General features: G+C 38.4%; 1 protein-coding gene across 2 annotated transcripts in view; it reads right to left on the reverse strand.

The window, feature by feature from the left end:
• The window catches only part of KMT2E (lysine methyltransferase 2E (inactive)), a 68050-nt gene that overhangs the window by 50607 nt on the left and 3311 nt on the right, over positions 1 to 14132 (reverse strand). For both annotated transcript variants that reach the window (XM_048499505.1, XM_048499506.1), the window contains exon 2: positions 59 to 243. In XM_048499505.1, the coding sequence (XP_048355462.1) occupies positions 59 to 129 (71 nt within the window). In that variant the 5' untranslated portion in view covers positions 130 to 243. The remainder of the gene's footprint in view (positions 1 to 58; positions 244 to 14132) is intronic.

Here is a 14132-nt window from a genome sequence, read left to right on the forward strand (position 1 = left end):
ACTAAAAACAGAACACACGATCAAGTCTGCAAACTTGCAACTATGCCATAATACTCACTCTGAGCCTGCAGCCATTTCCAAAAATGAAGTTTCCGCTGTGTCAACCCCCAACGGGACCACTATGCTCATGACGTTCGTTTCTGATAAATCCGATTACTATGGAGTTGTATGCATTGGTATCCAAAACACTGGGGCATGCCAGCCACAGTGCTCATTGCAAACATCTAAGTGCATCCACAAACTCTGTTAACAACAAGAAGAAATGTATCACTTTTCAATGTGAAATGTATCACTTTTCAATGTATTTTCAAAACTGCAACACAGATTAAAACCATTTTTCTTTTATTCTTCCAGTATAAAAATAAAAATTTCAAGCAAAGTGCACGTTATTAAAGACTGAAAAACACATTTCATATATATATGGCCAAAAGATGCTTCAGTCACACACAAGCTTGCTAATTTTGTCCAAATCTGCTCAAAATAATTTGATTAGAAAATACCTCTGAATAGAAGTATGCCTAACTTTTCCTGTTTTCAGGAAAAAAAAGCAGTTCAAGTGGTCAGCATTCAATGAGATGGCACACTATAATTCCTGTGGTTTCCTAGAGCTGCAAAATAATGATTGACCAAACTGGATTGAAGCAATAGTCCACATTTCAGATGAATACACAGAGATCAAATTATACACTTTCACTTCTGTTAATGGCGGACCTAATGGTCATATAACAAAAAAAAAAACTGGACAATTCCTTATCAAATAAGTAAAGGGAAAACACAGTTGTAATAATGTATGTGAAGGTTCTCTCCACAGTCAACTGTCAATCCAGTTGCCATCATTCAATGCAACACCAGCAGGGGAGATAGTGGAGCTCAGTTTTCTGCACCAATGATAAGAGTGTTCAACCTGGGGCCCAATCTCCCACCCACTGCTGATCTGCAGAGACTGGGTGATGATACCACAGGAGTGGAAGGAGTAACATCCTGTTTTGAAACCACAGGACAGAAAAGTTAACCATCCCCAATTTAATCTTCAATGAAATAATGTGAGTCCACCTTAGTATAGGACCAATACAGAGATTATTCAACATGAAATACACCTAAACAGTCCCAAGAGAAATCCATAATCTCTTTTCTCTTTATTTATCTAGTTTATCTGGCCCCTTTGAAGGGTCCTGGCTTCCCAGGTAATCCTACCAAGCAATAGAAAGTTTATCAAATATTATTTCCAACACCATTTGTAACACAGTTGGTTTGGTATGTGAATGCATGCCTCACTACTTTTACTATGAAGCTAGGTGGTTGTTTAATGTATTTGTATTCTTGTTTCATAATGTTTTATCTTTAAGCATGCCACAGGCAGTTTCTTTTGTGAAATAAACCAGCTGTTTTTTGGAAAAGTCTGAAAACCAGGTTGTGCCCATCTGCCTGCTCCAAACAAGGCTTGAACCACAAAGCATCTGAGTTCCTTTTCTGAAGATACACTTCTTTAAAACAATGACTTCAGCTGTAGCACTGTAAAAACGTAGCAGCAAGCGTGGAAGCTTAGCAAGGTACCCATAAATACAATATTTCATTAGTTCCCAGAGTATGGTATTGCTTAATAATCAATGAGAACATGAAATTACATCTGTGGAATTAAGCGTCTGGATTCGTTGTATCCACACTCCATGTTGCAGATTATTCCTTACAGTTGTGAAATATGTATGGAATAAGATTGATAAGCACACCTCTTCTAACGCTTCTAAACTGTTTCATTGCTTACCATCTGCTCTGACTGAGCTCAGCAGGATTGAAACTGACACATCTGTCAGGAAAACAGAATTAAAAAGGTTGGCTTTCTAAACAGAGAAAATCTTGATTTGAAGAACAGACAACTGTTATTGCATATATCTCTTAGGATTGCAAAGTTAATGTTTTTTAAAATGGTTTTCTGCTATATATCAATTCACCTCTCCAAGAAGGCCGCTGTGAATACTTTCAGTGCTGTGAATACCTTTTATCTCTACAGTCTCAATGTATACATGAAATATAGGAAAAACTGACTCTGCTGTAGATATATTAATTGGCTCTAATAATGCTAAATCAACAAACAGGAAGAGTGCTTTTGAACCATACAAAATCCAGAAGACCCCAAAACCACAAATAATGTGGAAGAGGGAATGATTTTTACAGATTCCTCCTTCTTACTACAGACCCCATGCTGTTCTCAGGATCTACCAATCCCCCAGAACAGAAGGCCATGGTAGGAGGAGCGAAATTAGCTAACGTGTCATTTAGCTATGCATCTCAGTATGTTCACCAGTTGATATCAATGTACCTGTGTTCATAAGGCATTTTAACAGGGTAGCTAGAACAATGTTACCTGACACAATTTTTCTCTCTCCACTGGCAAATGACTAACCCCAAACCAATGTCAAGTGTTTAAGTAATTACATTAATAGGAACATGCACTTTTAACATGCATTAATCCAAACAAAATTCAATTAAAATATTTGGCCTTTCTTGGTTAGTTGTCTGTGTTCCTCTGAATTCAAAAGTCTGACTTTTCTACACCAAGATTTTTAACAGCCAAAACAAGTGAGTCCAGAGACATGAGGAAAACACAATCTTATTATTTTCCATAAATTAGATGCTACATTAAAATAGTATTAACTAGCTATTTACCCAATTTACTGTGGCTATTTTGGCTCTCTAAACTCTTCCCAGCCCCTTTGGTAATAGTTATAGTCTATCCTTTGCCCCAAATTGTCAATAAAGATAACCTGTGGTGGCTTCTTAATGTCTCTTTCCAGTTTAACGGTGAACCATTCATTACTACTTTCTGGGTGAAGGTGTTCAACCAGGTGCAGTAACTTGTCTTTACTACCTAAAAGCAGCATGCATCTTATAACCATCATATTCATGTGCAATGGCTCCAAAAAGCTTTAAACTTTGGGGAACTCAAACCAACATCTTGAGTATATTGTTAGCTTTATTACGAAAAACACCAACAAACAAATGGTTAAGGAAGGAATGAGACATGGAAAAGGACTGAAATGATAGGGTGGCTTGCCCCCACCCAAATTAGGTAATATTACCCAGTTCGGCTTCCACTGGCTATTAAGTTACTGCATCAACGACAATTAGTGTTCACTACAATGTCACGGCCAGAATAAATTGGCTGTTGTGGGTTTTCCGAGCTGTGTGACTGTGGTCTGGTTGTTTTAACTCCGAACATTTCACCGGTAACTATGGCTGGAATCTTCAGAGGTACGTCATGGTAAGATATGTTTGTCTCTGTGGTACAGTATGGAGTGACTGAGTGGTGGGGTATATGTTTTATCTGCTTCACTGGGAGTGGGGGTGAGGCATCAATTTATATATTTAAACATCAATTTAAACATCAATTTATATATTAGCAATGCAAGTTGCCACTATTATACCACTTTCTTCCCAGAAGAAATACTACCTAATGCCATACTACCACCCAAGAAGACTGCAGGGTACTACAAACAAAAGCTGAGAAGGAGGGCATTAGTCAACACCCCCCTTGCATTTTTTAATACATCTAGTCCATGAAGAGCACTGCAGAAGAGCTCGCACACTTTTCTGTCATTTTAGTTGCCCTTGTTTTCGCTTTTAGTTTTTAGAGAATCTGAATGTCCACATTTGTTCTAATACAGCACCAATAAAGATGCCACCACTCCCATTTCTGGAAAAAAAACCCTGAAAAAGTTACATTGGCTGCCAATGCTTGAAACCTTTACCATATGTTTTCAAAAGTTAGCCTAGAAAACAAAACTTCCAAATTACTAGCCTTAAGTTAGGGTTATTTAACAGCTAAATCTATATTAGCTCAATGCAACCTGTTTTACAGGGATTATGATCACGCCCACCGCACTCACTACCAGAAGCATCTTCTTCCTACTAGCTAACATAATAGCTATTAGCCAGGAAGGATCTGGTTCAAACTGAATCTCAGCCACAAACTCACTAAAAGATCACCAATTTTTAAACACACACACACAGAGAGAGAGAGAGAGAGAGAGAGAGAGAGAGAGAGAGAGAGAGAGAGAGACACTATCAGTGCTATATTATGCAGAATTACTCCAGTCTAAGCCAATTGAAACCAATGGGCTTAGACTGAAATACCTTTTCACAGGTTGAACTATAATCCCCTTATCTGCAACATAACCAATAGTAATAACAGCTTCTTTTACAGGGCTACAGTAATGATTACTAAGACAATGTTACTGAAGCTCTCTGAAAACTTAAAAAGCATTATATAACTGCATAATGATAATCTGAATTGAGCTCCAAAGACCATTTGGGTCATCTTGGCTTGAAGTAGACACAACTCTACAAGATGCTGCATGACAGCAAACAGAAAACCCACACTAAGGCTCATTCCGCACATGCAGAATAATGCACTTTCAAACTGCTTTCAGTGCTCTTTGAAGCTGTGCGGAATGGCAAAATCCACTTGCAAACAGTTGTGAAAGTGGTTTGAAAACGCATTATTTTGCATGCGCAGAAGGGGCCTCTGTCACTACGCCTCTATAGGTGCCATTACTTTGCTGGCTGCCATTGTTCGTATTTATCATTCTTTCAAATTATAACACCAACATGACAGCCTTCATACACCAATTGACTTTCATAATGAAATTTCAGTTTAATGAACCATTCCCAATTAAATTGACTAAGAAAAAGATACAGTTCCTAATGAGGGATATTTATTCACCCTAATTAGTCTTAAGACTTGTTCTCTATCAGGGGTCTGCAAACTATGGCTCTCCAGATGTTCATGGACTACAATTACCATCAGCCCCTGCCAGCATGGCCAAGTGGCAGGGCTGATGGGAATTGTAGTCCACGAACATCTGGAGAGCCACAGTTTGCAGACCCCTGTTCTAGATACATCTATAGCTTGCAGTAACTAGTTGTTGTTTCCTGAAAAGGCAGGAAGTCAGCTAAAGCGTTCCAAGGTAACATTTGTAAAATTAGAGCCCTTCTTGTTTAGACCAGCCAATTTTAATAACTTTTAAAAGTCAGTGTTTGAACTTCCATGTAAGTTTCCAGGATGAAGGGAAACTACAGAAAATTTGAGTCGAGGAAACACTTTGTCCACAATATCAGAAAACTGTTTCCAAGAGCACAGCTATGGGTAAACTTTTGCATTATTTGACTGGAAAAAATGTTCTCTAACAATCTCAAATACATACCTAACACATTCAAGAAATAAAGAATGCTTCTGGCTTGGGTCAAAGTGTTTCCAAACAGGCCACAGGGTTCTAGCGAAATGCTGATACAGTTGGACCCTACAACCAGTGGAAGGAACACAGATCTTTGTCATGTTCCCCTCCTTCCTACTCCCAAAAATTAGATTCTGGCACTCAAAGGACCAGTGTAGATTTATAAGACGCTACACTGCCACTGCAGCTCCCCAACTTCCACACATATTAATCCCTGGCTATTAAACCCTATCGACTTTCCCAGGGTCAGCAAGGACTACTAGAAGAAGAGAAGCATGGTAAGTGCTTGTGTTTCTTCTGATGATCCATGCTACAGTCCTCTTTTTCTTAGACTTTTTCCCTTTAGGTTCTAATGAAAATGCTATTGACATTCTGATTTACTCCCAGGTAGAAATGGAAAAGAACCTGTTTTTCTGCTCTAACCAACCACTGTTTTCCCTCACCTTCCCTTTCTTATCACCAAAAGTCTTCAGGAAGGGGATTGTCATTTGTCTCTACTTACTAAGAATCACTTCTCAAGTTTTAAAAGAATCACTTCTTAAGTTTTAAGTGTCATACAAATAAACCGAACGCCTATTTCAAGCATCCAGAGACTCTAGCTACCCCATGAATCAGTCCTGCTCATCTCCATCCTTGGCCAACACACCCCCTACACTCAAGTTCACACCAATGGAAGACGGGAACACACAGAAGAGAAGCCAAGACCAGGTGCTCGGAAGCAGCAGCAGCAGCAGGCCACTGCTTTCACATCCTGCATGTGAGCTCCCCAAGGCATCTGGTGGGCCACTGTGAGTAGCAGAGTACTGGACTAGATGGACTCTGGTCTGATCCAGCAGGCTCTTTCTTATGTTCTGATGGCAAAGAATTTATGAAATGCAGCTCACAGGCTCCACATGTTTAATGAAGGCACAAATTGCAAGTGTTTTTGAAGATTTAAAGCAAAACATTTCAAAACTGCTTAAAATCAAGAAAAAAGTCTATGTTTCTCTCTGATGCTTTTGTGGTACAACAAACCATTACAAGTCACTTTACATCACTGGGGCATACCCAATTGTGGGCCTCCTTCCTTCACAACACCACTCTTCAACTCAACTTCTATAAATGCAGGTGTAGCTTCCTAATGACAATGGTGGAATTACAAACATTTTAAAAAGGTATAAAACCCATAAACCCTGAAAGGAACATTTTTGTGTGTGTGTGTGTGTGTGTTACTCTGCTTTCATAAATGCAAGTCTGTTATCTGGAACAACAAACAAAGTCTGTCCCAACCTTCTACCTGTCTTTTAATAGAATTTGTTAAAGATCTAAACACGGATGTCAGATTGCCCCAATCCATTTCACTTTTATTCAGCAAATATTCATCTGAAAACTATTAATGCAAAGTGGAAGATTTTTCAAAATTAGATTTACTCAGAATCCTATTTATGACAACCTCTCCTAACAATAAATCTAATATTTACAAGAAGAAGAATGTGCCACTGCATCACAATTGACTCATGGGGACCCTATCATGGGGTGCTCCAGGCAAGAGAGGTGCAGAGGTGATTTGTCATTGCCTCTCTCCACTTATCAACCAGTTTAGATTCATGAACTTATTTCACCCTTTCACTTCTACCAACTATTTCAAAATTTTCTACCACCACATCAGTCTGTCCACCAAGAAATAATTGTAGGGTGCAGAGAATTCCAGGACACATTCAGAATCTTGTTGGAGCACTACCCTGATCAATTAGGTTTTGCCATCGCCCCACAAAAAATTTGAGAAAGTCAGTACAGAATGTGTACTACACCTTCCTGTGACTAACATCACAAAAGGTGGACATGGTCTTGATTTTCAGGAAAACTCATCCAGCATTACCTGTCTTCTCATTGAAAAACGTATGATAAAGTTCCGAGGAAATTCAGGGATCCTCGATAAAAGAACTAATCTATATCATATGCTCAAGACCCTAAATGATGCTATTTCAGGAGAGAAAATATTGAAAACAAGAAGCAAAAACAGCTGTACATGAGACCCATTGACAGTTACTGCAATTGTCTCATTCTCTTCATCTAGGAATTGTGCTGACTGAGAAGGAAATCTGAAACCCATACAGAGCTGGTAATCCTACTGACTCCAACACAGCATAAATGCACTTATGATTACAATCAGTAAAAGACAACAGCTTCATATAAAGAGTACTGCTTTTTATATGACTTTCCATGTTCACCTGAATTTGATCTGCTCACTGAAAATCCTTGAATTGGACGTATTTTTTCTATTTTATTTTTAATTAATTTATGAGTTTATTTATTGGAAACCTACCGTTTCATCTTTCTTCCAGAGGATAGTGAATATTTTTTCAAAAGCAACCACCATTAAATGAAAAGTGAAGCTAGAAGGGTTAGAATAATAAGACTGTCAAATGTACAAAGAAGGGAAACTAACCCGCACAGTAGCCTTTACTCTACACTGCTGCATGCAACAGAAAAATGCTCTCTGCTAGTTATTCGTTTACTAGAGTCCACTTCTGATGTTCACAAATTATAAATTAAAAACAATGGTTTAAGACCATATAGCATATTTTCAACTGTTCCCTTCACAAAAACATTAAACTGGATTAAGAATACCCATTTCACTGTCCCATTTCTCTGATTCATATGGTTATTAAGCAGGGGTTCTGTAATGCTTTGATGGCTCTGGAGGATAGCAATTAATTCCACATTTTTTTGCTTTTTTGATATTTTCCTAACGATTCCTGAACTCTGCAGGGAGAGGGGGTCCACTGTATTACTTTGGTGTTTTTGACAGGTCACATGCATATAACTCAAGGACATACTACTGTTAGGAATTTACAGCTGAGGAGTCCATAGAATACATACCACTGACAGAAAACTATGACAAGACAACCTGCTTTTATTTTTTCTCTGTTCTTTCTCAATTTTACTCTTTATATTTAACACCTCCCTTTACACATTCATCTCTTCATTGCTCAACAGAAAAGTCTACTATAAAAGATAGGACTAGAGAATCTAGGAGATGATTCTGCAGAGAATGCACCTATGAAACGCAAGTTGCTTGGACAAAGGATCCAGGCAAGATACAGCAGCTTAAATGCACCAGATGGGACCTACCAACTTCTCATATAAATTAATCCTCTTCCTCCTCCAAGATGCAGTAACACCCACCCACCAGCCATTATCATGGTGGCACTGTAGGACAGATGAGATCAGGCAAGGAGCTCCTGCAGCTTGAAAGCTGCCATTGCAGTCCAGGGCAACCAAGCCATGCAGCCAAATTATTTGGAACTTAAATAAAATTGTCTAGGATTTATTTTGCTAACATAGATGTGGCCTGGCACTACACTGCAATCTCTTTTCCCAAGTTCTTGTTTGATATTAGGGAATGAAGATATTAGACCTCAATGTATTGCTACTTGCTCTTTGTTTATTAGTATAGATGAGAGGTTAAAACAAGCCCCTACTGACCATAATTTAGATGGCCTGCATGAGTTGCCTACATATCTGGGTGGATAAAAGTGATTTTTGAATATATATAAAGATTTTTTACATTTAAAGCAGATTTTTTAAAAAGTAATGCTTTTTGAGGAAAAATCTAGTTTGAATACTTTCCTATTATAGTCAAAAGGTTATCTATCATACAATAAGGATTAGTTTTTAATTATGTAGCATGAGACTGTACACAATGTTTACATTTTTGGGTAAATGAATTCATTAATCTATTCACAATGTCATACACTCCCAGAGGTTTCTGTAAGTTTATTTTGACTTTGTGTGTCCAGAAATAACATGCCTCTTCTTCACAGTAAAAATGTTATAAGCATTCAGAGTTCAGAAGACCTTAATCCCATTTCTCCTTTGCAAATCTATGTCCACAAAACCTACCTCTTAAGTGCTAAAGTTTCAAGAAGTTCAATGAATAAAAGATTGTTTGGAGTGGAACAGACCTGCACAAGGAGCTAAGTGTGAGGAGTGAGAGGCAAGCAGTAAAAATGAAAGTGAAACCTTCTGAACAGAATGCTGCACAAGTCTTTATATCTTTGTGTGTATAGTCTGAGATTTATCATATTACTGCCTCCCTGGAAGAGAAAATCTATAGTAGTAGCTGGCTGTAAAAGAGACCCTGTTTTGAAATATTTTATTGAAGTTTCTCTACCTATGGATAAGGCAGGCATGCAGGCAAAATACAAATATCTCAACAAAGAAATGCACCCTGCTACATACGGACTTTTAAAAACAGTATATGCAAAATCAAAACTAAAACCATAAGAAAAACTCCTCAAAAATTCATACAGTACGATAAAAATTAATTGGGCACGCACACACAAACACCACCTAATTCAATCACAAAAACGTAACATCAAAGATATATAGGTATAGTTTCTCTATTTTTTTTAAAAAAACTAAAACACATCAAGCCATAAGTAAATTTTTGAATAAATACCTCTCAAAACATGCCACTTAAATCTTTCAAAATATATAAACACTTCACAGTGTGAATCTGAAAGTTATGGAGAAAAAGCAGAGAAAACAAACAGTTATTCTGAAGAAGACGCCAGCCATGACACTTTACAACAATGGTTCCCAACCTGAGAGACATGTACCCCCAGGGGTACATGCCATAGCATTTGGGGGTACCATAAAAAACCATAATGGGGTTTGCTGATATGGGTGTAGAATTTTCAGGAACTGGGTTACCAAGGGGTACATGGTGAAAAAAGATTGGGAACCACTTCTCTACAACATGAAGGAACATCATTAATGAATGTGGATAATTAATACAGCTCTGTGAAAAGGTGAAGGCTTACCACTTCATAAAGATTCCCGTTTTCACCATACATAAAGATATTTGCCAAAACAAATTACACAGTCTAGCACAGGGGTAGGGAACCTGCGGCTCTCCAGATGTTCAGGAACTACAATTCCCATCAGCCCCTACCAGCATGGCCAATTGGCTATGCTGACAGAGGCTGATGGGAATTGTAGTTCCTGAACATCTGGAGAGCCGCAGGTTCCCTACCCCTGGGACTCTAGCAGTATAGATGATACATTTATTTATTTACATTATTTATTTATTACATTACATTTATAGCCCACCTTTTTCTGGAAGATTTGATGATAGAGAATTCTACTATGTGGGTAAGCAGATCACTTTGTTATAGTTCATCTGTTAGCACCTTTCAGGTGATTTCCCCCAATTCTACCTAGCTGCCAGCAAAACCACTCAAATCCCCTCCCACAAGATAACAAGATTGGGGCCAACACTGCTGCATTGATGACCTGCTCTGAACTGCCTTTCTCCCCTTTCCTTTCTCCTTTAAGAAATTAATGTCTAGGTGGAATGGGGAAGAAACAGGAATACAACCCAACATTTTTATAATAAAATGGACTGTAAAACTGGTACTATGAAGTAGAATCTGTCAAACCCAATTATAAATGTCTATCTCGGTTCCAAATCTTCAGGTTACTGACTTACAGTGCAATTCTATGCAGAGTTACTCCAGTCTAAGTCCATTAAAATGAATGGAGTAGACTAAAGTAACTCTCCGTAGGACTGTACTTCAGCCAGTTAAAGAGTTCAAGATACATTTTAGGCAATCCACATAAATATTCTCTTTCGTTATTACAATTTCGTTATTTCTCCTTCGTTATTACTATTTCGTATACTATTCTCTTTCGTTATTACTATTTCGTTATTACAACAACAAAAAGATCAATACCCTCATCAACTACTAACAGTATCTAAAGCTTTGCTGTACTTCTTCAACACGATTAAAAGTATTCAAAGGAGTAAGAGTTGTCAAATCTTTAAAAGCTTTTAGAAATAAACCTATCAGTTTTCAAAGCAGCAGAGACTGAGAGCCCACCACAATTACAATTTTCATTCTGAAACAATAAATTTACATTAAATGCATGAAAAGCATAATTTGTTACAGTATCCCTATCTCTTGTGAATTCACTAAACCCCAGAAATTACTAAAAAAATTTGACATGCAGGAACAAAAAAAAAAGCCCAATGATTCCTAAGCCCAATGATTCCTTTTACTATGAAAAGTAAATCCTCAAGGACAAAAGGTCTACAACATCTGGGCCTTGCTTCCACTGGAACATCTCTCCCTCTTTTGTTCCTATCATGCAAGCCTCCCCTCCCAACCCGGCCACACCAATCCTAATGTCCTCACCCTCTACTGAAACTAAGTCCAAATATTTCCATACCCCACTACCCTCACTTCCATAATCTTCCACCTCTATGAGTCAAACTTTAATTTTCAAACTCCTGGCATGAACACTCATAGTATCACAACAGAGTTGTAGCTGCACATTTATTCAAGCCTCCTGCCTTGGAGAGAAAAGGTATATCCAATTTTATTTTCTCCAGAATCATGCAAAACTGCAAAATCTGGGTCCCCCCCCCACCACCACCACCAAATGTGATTTGTCTGGGTCTAGGGCCGTTTCCGCACGAATGCGGAAACGGCCATGTCGGCTGCCCGGCGGCCCGGCTCTTTCCGGTCCTGGAAAGAGCCGGGCAGCCGGCGCCGCGCCCCCCTGGCCAGCGGCGCAGGGCAGTGGGTCGTGTCCCCAGGCCTCGGCGACGCGCCGGAGGCCCGGGGACAAGGTAAGTGCCGGGTGGGGGAGGCGTCTCGAAGCCGCTGCCGTTTGCTCGGCAGCGGCTTCGAGGTGGCGTTTCCCCAACAAGAGCGCTTCCGAGCGCTCTGGGGAAACGCCGGCTTCGCGGCGGTCGGGCGGCGCGGCTGCGATGCAGCTGCGCCCCCTGTGCGAATGGCAGCCTGGAGACAGCGTTTTTGCGGAAACGGCCTATGCCACTCTAAGGAAGGGTGTGGCCTTTCTTTTAAAATCTGACATAAATCACCAACTGAAAGGAAGATCTGCACTTCAACACTGTAGTACTGGCCATTCTTGGGTATTCTATTTAGGGAGAATATACCTAGGAGATAAAATACTGAGAACCTTTTTTCTCCTCTCTGTGAATTACTGAGCAGCAGTGAGAGTAAGGGCAGCCGATCAGATTTGTTTATGTTCCAAAAGCTGTACTCCTGTAGACCCATGTCAAGGCCAATGAGAGCGTTCATTCAGAAGAAGCATTTCTTCAAGAGCGTTAAAGCAAACAGGTACATAGCTTGCCATTTAGGCAAACATACATGAAACTGTCTCAAGTTCTGGCCAGGTCCCTTATAGCTGTAGGCTGATAAAAATTTGCAGATCAAGAAGCTGCCTTTTTTTCTTTTGTATATTATGATCAGAAGAGAACGAACAATGTCCAAATATATATTTTTGTGGCAAATAACCTCCTTGAGTCTACCTACCAAATGAAAAGGATAGTTCACCAGTTAATTATAGAAAAGAAAAAAACCATCTCTTCCTACCTTCAGTACAAGTTGAACAGCATTACATTCCTTCAACACAATATATCAAATTGAGAAGTTTTCACAAATAATTCTGTCAATTCACAGTTTGGTTAATGTTAAAGAGATCAGCCCATGTATATAGTTATATAACAAAACCTTGAAAAGTCAGTTACAGTAAGTATATAATAAATTAGATGTTCATAATACTGAACATGTAACAACCTAGCAAAGAACCTGCATCACAGATTACTTAAAATCAAGTATTTTGGACTACAGACAGGAAACAATAGTTCAAAGGGTAATTATATATCCCCAATAGCAATAATATAATTTATAATGGATCAACTGAATTATAAATTACAGTGAAAATCTTTGTGGACTGTCTTCCTCGCAAAAGAACCAATGGCATGCATGCATGTAATGGACTTCTTAATTATGATTTCAGTTAGTTCGCAACCAATAATTTGTGTAATATGGTAGAGTTACTCTCCCTCACTTCCACTTTGGATGCCTTGTAGAGGAAATTTAGTTAATTTGGAGTTAATTCAGTTTGCAGCATCTTTTGGTGCTGTATATTTCAGCATGTATTAAATGTCACTTTGATTCTGAAAGGACATTTCAAAATTAAACTAATGCTTCTGGATTGATGAAAGCCTTTCTCACATGGCTAAAGTTTCAAACTTTTTCTCTAGTCATATTCAAACAAAAGATTGTTGCACCTTTTTGCCATATTAAAAATACAAAAAAAGAGAATATCATTTCTGAACAAGAAATAAGGTTTATTTTCTGAGATGTATGCCATTCTTTTCCATTTCTTCATTTTCAAGGTTGAAAAGAGAAACAAAAATGTTACATAGACAAAAACAAAGGAGAAATATTATTTTCAGATATAGAAATAATGACAAATGCCATAAAACAGTTTACTCAAGCCTAGCATTGCAGCCCTAATATGTTACAATGCACAGCATGGTTCACTGCATTTAAGATGTTTCAAAGTGACCAACACTAATTTCAGACTAATATCTCACGTAGTCAAATAGTTATTTCTTTCATACACTGATTCTAGGCTTTCATGCATATTGTTACACATGACAGACTGCTGGGTCTTCTTTAACTTGAAGGAAATCTGTAATGTTTATGTTTTGCAAAAATAGTGACTCAAATAAATGCCATAATTTGAACTTACTGACATTTATTTTTATTTACAAGGGATGAACCTTTATAAAATCAATCAATTAGGCTAAAATTAAATGTGGCAGTAAAGTCCAATGAATACAGTGGAACCCACTCCAAGTGAAGTTGCATGGAACCAGGCCACTAGACCAGTAATCCCCAAACTGGAGAGCACAATGCATTACTCTAGGATGTTGACAGCAAAGGGTGTTAGAGACAATGGAGAACAAAGACTTTAAGGTGGCTTTAATTCTGTCTAAAGAGGTTAGATTGACGATGTGTTCTGAATAAACAATCCTGCTGATGGTTTCATTCAGTAAATAATTCAGAAACCACCGATTTCAGTGTGCAATGAAGC

This window comes from Sphaerodactylus townsendi, linkage group LG06, assembly GCF_021028975.2.
Source record: "Sphaerodactylus townsendi isolate TG3544 linkage group LG06, MPM_Stown_v2.3, whole genome shotgun sequence".
Taxonomy (NCBI): Eukaryota; Metazoa; Chordata; class Lepidosauria; order Squamata; family Sphaerodactylidae; genus Sphaerodactylus; species Sphaerodactylus townsendi.